This window comes from Arachis hypogaea, chromosome 11 (assembly GCF_003086295.3).
Source record: "Arachis hypogaea cultivar Tifrunner chromosome 11, arahy.Tifrunner.gnm2.J5K5, whole genome shotgun sequence".
Taxonomy (NCBI): domain Eukaryota; kingdom Viridiplantae; phylum Streptophyta; class Magnoliopsida; order Fabales; family Fabaceae; genus Arachis; species Arachis hypogaea.
This window is the reverse complement of record NC_092046.1, coordinates 71,980,998-71,987,300: the sequence shown is the minus strand read 5'-3', so window position 1 is coordinate 71,987,300 and position 6,303 is coordinate 71,980,998. Positions and strand designations below refer to the sequence as shown.

At 41.4% G+C, this 6,303-nt stretch overlaps 2 protein-coding genes across 2 annotated transcripts; both read right to left on the bottom strand.

Annotated features, from left to right (window-relative positions):
• Positions 1-2,548: 2,548 nt before the first annotated feature.
• Positions 2,549-3,034, bottom strand: LOC112721468 (uncharacterized). Its single transcript, XM_025772530.1, has one exon. The coding sequence runs from the start codon at positions 3,032-3,034 to the stop codon at positions 2,549-2,551; it is 486 nt and encodes a 161-aa protein (XP_025628315.1).
• A 787-nt stretch (positions 3,035-3,821) lies between these two features.
• On the bottom strand, positions 3,822-4,499 carry LOC140176142 (uncharacterized). Its single transcript, XM_072206030.1, has one exon. It carries the CDS (start codon positions 4,497-4,499, stop codon positions 3,822-3,824), a length of 678 nt encoding a protein of 225 aa, XP_072062131.1.
• Positions 4,500-6,303: the final 1,804 nt, after the last annotated feature.

Below are 6,303 nucleotides of genomic sequence, written 5' to 3'. Positions count from 1 at the left end.
AGGAATAGCTACGTCAAGGCTTGTGGTTCCCGCAGGAGGCTTGAGATACTTTCCACTCAGGACGATGTTGTCCTTTGCCAGAATTATCGCTTGCACGTCCTTAGCCTCTTGGGGAAATCCAGTGGCGGTAATCAAATTCGTTACCAAGGCGGAAAATGGGAGGTTACCCTTAGTATGAACGCGACCCATTGCTTGTTGGATGAGGAGAGGGATGTTGATGGGCCTCTCACTGAGTATGAACCAGACATGAAGGGCTAAGTCCGCTGTGATGGATGACTCATGAGTGCTCAGGAGTATGTAGTGGGATAAGATTTGGGCCTACACTCGAGCCTCCACAGTAAGCACGTGTGCCTCAATGCACTTAGGCCAGGCCTTGGCTCTCCTTGGGGTCCAATGCTCTCCAGGTTGGGCAATAACCCTAAGGATAGAGCCCCAATCAAAATCAAATCCGCTACGCTGTAGCTGTAGCAGGACCTCTTGGTAACCATCCGTCCTATCTGGCACTGGCAAAACCTTAAGTATCCACTGAATGGCTTCCTCCGAAATGGGGACTTGCTTCCGGCGCACAAAAATTGATTGAAGAGAAGGTGAGTGATAGTTGGAGTAGAACTCCACCACCCAAGAAAGATTAGCTTCCTGCGGTCTCCGATTGAGAAATTTCCATTGTTAGCGCTCGATGCGAGGCATGACAAACTAAACGAGGTGCTCCAAAGGTGTGAGGAGATGTTCAAAATGGTAATTCCTTTCAACCAAAATGGGGAACATGAGCTCACAAAAGCGATTGGTGAACCTTGCGGAGTCCTTCGCAGGGTTGCCCTTCTCTTGCTCATCAATTTTAATGACCCTTTTCACCCTCTTGGAGGGAGGCTTAACTTTTGGTGTAAGGCACGCCTTGGTAGTTGTTCTTTGAGGTGCCATTTTTGTAGGCGGCTTTTTCGAAACCTTTTCCTTGTCTTTCTGATGGCCATCTTGAAAAAAAGAAGGAGAAAAGAAAACATTAAACTCAATGAAACAACACTCAAATAACAGTATGCAAGTGAGAAATAATGCCACAAAGGAACAAAGCATCTTGAAGACATGACAGCTGTAACATGTAAGCAAGACAACAATGTAATCATGGGGCATATCACTAGCATGAGATGCAAAAGTGAGAGAAGCATGCAAGTATAAGGCATGAGAAGAATGAGCTCAAGCATCAATAACAACACTAAGTAACACATGCAAGAAAGATAATAAGCACAAGAAAATCATTCACCTAGTTTAACCCCAAGACAATGAAGCATGCAAATGGAATAAAGTGGAGTTAGAGAAAGTGGGATCACAAATCTTGCAATGTGGTACAAAGAAGCAAGTCATAGGTAGTGAGCACATAGATGTAAAGAAGAAGTATAATGGGCTCAATGCACATGAAGAAGAGCAAGTTTAATGAGAAAGAACATGGGACCGCTGGTGGTTGAAGGTGCCGGTGGTAGTGGGCGGAGAAGAAGTGGTAAGAAGAGGGAGAAGAAGAGAGGAAGAAGGAGTAGAAGAAGGAAAATAAAGAAAGAAGTGAAAACAGGGCGCGATGCATATCAGCTGCGTCAGGGATGCGACGCATGTGCCTCATCCACGCGTACACGTGGGTGATGGAAACAGACCAATGATGCGTGAGCGTTGCCTACACCTACACGTGGGTAGGCAGCAATGAGCGAGGACGCATACGCGTTAGGTAACACGCGCGCGTGGAAACAGTTGTGCGTCGCGCACAAAAGCAGCACAAGGTTCGCGCAACTCTCTGGATTTTGTACCAGGAGTTGGCTGCAGTACAAACGACGTGTGCGCCTCAGAGACGTTTGCGCGTGGATGGTGAGGATGGTGATCGATGCGTAGGCGTCGCCCATACTTGCGCGTGGGTAGCAGTTGTGTGCCAAGCACAACTCTCGCACAAAACTGGCGCAACTCTCTGGTTTTTGTACTAAGAGTGCCAAAATTTGCAATCGACGCGTACGCGTCACCAACGCTTACGCGTGGGTGAGCGAAAAGTCCGGTGACGCATAGGTGTCATATGATGTACACGCATGGATGGAATTTGTGCTCCCAGCACCCCTTCCACACAATTCCAGCGCAACTCTCTGGTTTTTGTACCAGGAATTATGGGAAGGCAATCGGCACGCACGCGTCGCCCACGCTTACGCGTGGGGTGACTTTTTTTTTTAAACATAAACATGAGGAAAGGCAATTATAACACAATCTTGGTAGTCATTCAAGCTAGATCGTTCAAAAACACTCAAAATTTCATACAATACTCAAAATTAAACATTTTCTTCAACATGACCAATTCAACTAAACCAATATTAATGAAATCCTCATGGCCATTCTAACAAGCTCAATAAGACAAAACAAAATCAAGCATACTTAAACAAACTCACAAAATCAAACAATCACAAAAATCAAACAAAGATTCTAAAAACTACATGCAAGAAATTGTGTACAAGGAATATCATACCATGGTGGGGTGTCTCCTATCTTGCACTTTTCTTTAACGTCCTTAAGTTGGACGGTCACGAGCTTAAGATTCTCCTCTTCTGGGTGCATCCTTAAGTAGGAACACCTGCAACTCCTTCGGTGACTTATAACCATGGTACTTCTTTACCCTGTGGCCGTTCACTTTGAATGTTGCACCACTTTGAGGGTGGAATAGCTCGACCACACCATAGGGCTTCACTTCCTTCACTTTAAACGGACCATCCCACCTTGACCGGAGCTTTTCGAGCATGAATCTGAGTCTTGAGTTGTACAGAATAACTTCATCACCCTCTTGAAAATCTTTCTTGCGGATATGGTGATCATGGAATACCTTAGTTTGCTCCTTATAAATCCTTGCATTCTCATTGGCCTCTAACCTAAGGCATTTGAGTTCTTCTAATTGTAGTTTCCTCGCTATCCCTGCCTTGGTGAAATCCATATTGCATTGCTTAACCACCCAATAGGCCCTAGGTTCAATTTCAACCGGGAGGTGGCATGCCTTCCCATAGACAATCCGAAAGGGACTCATCCCTAGCAGACTCTTGTAGGCTGTCCGATATTCTTATAATGCATCACCCAACCGAGAGCTCCAGTCTTTCTTTTGTGGATTCACCATTTTTTCCAAAACCTGCTTTATTTCTCGGTTGGACACCTCTGCTTGTCCATTAGTTTGGGGGTGGTAAGCGGTTGCAACTTTATGTAATACCCCATATCGCTTGAGTAGTGCATCTATCTTCCTGTTGCAAAAGTGAGTACCTTGGTCGCTCATGATTACTCGTCGCGACCCATAGCAGCATACAATATTGTTTCTAATGAAATAAACCACAGCATTAGCGTCATCAAGGCGGGTAGGTATCGCTTCCACCCACTTTGATACGTAATCAACCGCCAACAAAATGTAAAGATATCCACTTAATTTAGGAAATGGCCCCATAAAGTCTATGCCTCATACATCAAATATTTCACAAAATGTTGGCCAAGCTCCAACCGATTGCTTTCTTGTGCTTCCTTAGGACTTCTAGGAGCTTTTCTTCTTCATGGCTAGAGAGCTCACTAGCAATGATTACCAGAAATCCTTGGTTGTCCTTAAGAAATGCATATTTCAAGTGAAAAGGTAGAGGCTTCAATTCACTTTTCGCTTCAAGTTGAGGTTCTCTTTCATCAAGATCATGAAGCTCATCCTCATCGGTTTTCTCTTGTTTATCCTCAGGTTTATCCTTCCCTTCACTAACAGGATAGTATGACCTGTTGCAATCTTCTCTTTGTACCTCCGCTACTACTTCATCAATCACATTACAATGGAGGACGGTGTGCTCTTAAGGTGGATGTCTCATGGCCTCTTCCAAGTTAAACTTGATAGTCTTGTCACCTACCTCAAAAGAGTATATGCCGGTGAAGGCATCCAATTTAAATTTAGAGGTCTTCAAGAAAGGTCTACCAAGAAAAATTGAGGAAGAACTTCCCTTATCCATCCAAGACATTTCAAGGATATAAAAGTCAACCGGAAATACTAATTCCTTGATTGTCACAAGCACATCTTCCGCTATCCCTACTATGGTGATCACACTCTTGTCGGCTAAGGCAAATTTGGCGGCCGACCTTTTCAATGGGGCTAACTTCAACCTTGCAAATATACAGAGTGGCATGATACTCACACAAGCCCCCAAATCACACATGCAGTCATAAAAAGCAACTCCACAGATCCGACAAGATACTAAACATGGTCCGGGGTCACTGTACTTTTCCGGAATAGGCTTCATCAATGAAGAAGTGGAACTACCCAATGACAATATTTCCAACTCACTAATTCTATCTTTGTGTGTGCACAAGTCCTTTAAAAACTTAGCATACTTCAGAATTTGTTGAATGGCATCAAGAAGTGGGATGGTTACCTCAACCTTCTTGAATACTTGAAGCATGTTTAGGTCAAACTCCAGAGTTTTCTTAGCCTTCCTTACCATGGAGGGAAATGGAATGAGAATGGATTTATCCATTATAGCCTTCCTCTTAGGCTCCTTAAGGCCCACTTCTTCTTCCTCTTGCTTTGTGTCTCCCTCATTCTCATGTGGAACTTTAACTACCACTTCTTCCTCATGAATGTCTTCTATTACCCTAGGAGGTATCTCCTCCAATGTAGTCCCCAACCGTAGAGAATGGCGTTGAGACTGTGACGAAGAGAATTCTTGTTTAGCTCGGAATCAATCATCAAAACTGGGATCAATTCATTGGTAGCATAGTCCAAACCAACAATGAATTCTCAAGATCAAATATTAAATCCAATAGAAAATAATCGAGAGTAATGAAACCTCAGGTCGTTCTCCCTTGGAATGCAATTGGAAGTGTTGCTCTTTCAGTTGTGGAGGCAAAAAGGGGTTTTTTGAATCAAAGAACAAAAGATTAACGCTTTGTTTGGTTCAATAGAAAACAGAAAGAAAGAAAATGCAATGAAAGAAAATGGACAGAAAACTTCATTTTCTGTGGTTTGGATGCGAATGGAAATTGGAAGGAAAGGGAAAATAGTGGCGTGGGACCCACGTCCAACTTTTCCTTCCAAAGTTGCGAAGAAAATTAATGACCACTCTACAATGAAAGTAAAATGACAAATTTACCCATACTGTTAACATCGAAGAAAAACTCCTAATGTAAGCTATCTGTTTCTGAAACTTGGAGAGACTTCTCTTCTCCACCGCATCTCATTGTTGTACTCAGACAGTGCTACCGCGACTTCATGTTTGTTCTCCACAAGCCACGGCAGTTTCGTCATCGTTGTGGCAGCTCCTTCTCCTCTTCATCCTTACAAATTCAAGCCAAAGGTGAGTTCTTTTTTGTTCGATATTGTACTTTTTTCAAAAATAAACTGGGAAAATAATCATGCAAATAGTATGTGCTCTTTTTTTTCAACTGAGATCCTCTTGCTTTGGTTTCTTGTTGTTGTTCCTCAAATCTACTGTTTTGTGCATGCTTGCTTGCTAGGGTTTGGCCTGTGAAATCTGGATACTCTATAGAGTTCAACAGTAGAGGGTGCTGCTGCCTAATGTCTGGCTTGTGTGTTGGTGATCCCCGTTTAGGTATTGTTGTTCTATTCAAAAGCTGAATTAATATATATGATACTGTGAATTATTTTCATTATTGATTTCTACATGTTTGATTTCGTAATTTTATTTTTTATTTCTTCTCATCTTTTTAATTGATTTGATTTCTTCATTACCTGCTTCATTTGCAACCAATTGTAGTGATTAACTGAACCAATATTATAGTTATAGTTTATTCAAAAGTCCAAAACTCTCTAAATGGTAAAAAAAATCATAAATTAAAAATTTTTTTTGATGACCCAAAAGCATAAAACATGATTAAAATTGAATACACCCAGTCCCAAATTTCCCATCATGAAAGAGCAAAAAAACTGTAATAACAAGGGAAAAAAGGTCACTTCTTTTAACCAAATAGTGGAAAAAAAATGAATTAGCTGAGAGTGAAAGTGGTTGAACTGGAAGTGAAAAACTTTGTTTATAGAATGCTTAGGTTTTGTTAGGATTTTTTATTTTATTTTATTTGTGAATAAGATCACTTTTAGTTTCAAGTTCAAGTTCAAAGGTTCAAGCTTTGTGTTCGAACTTCAAAGAGAAGGTACTAACTTAAGAGTACCTACATAGGAGTACATATCATCCTTTATCTTTAGAAATTGTTTGTAAATTGCCATTTATTATTTGAGTTTTTAGTTTTGTTTTAGGTTAAGAATTTTTTAATTGAAACGAGGCAAATGAAATAATTAATAAATTATATGGTAAACCGGTAAAT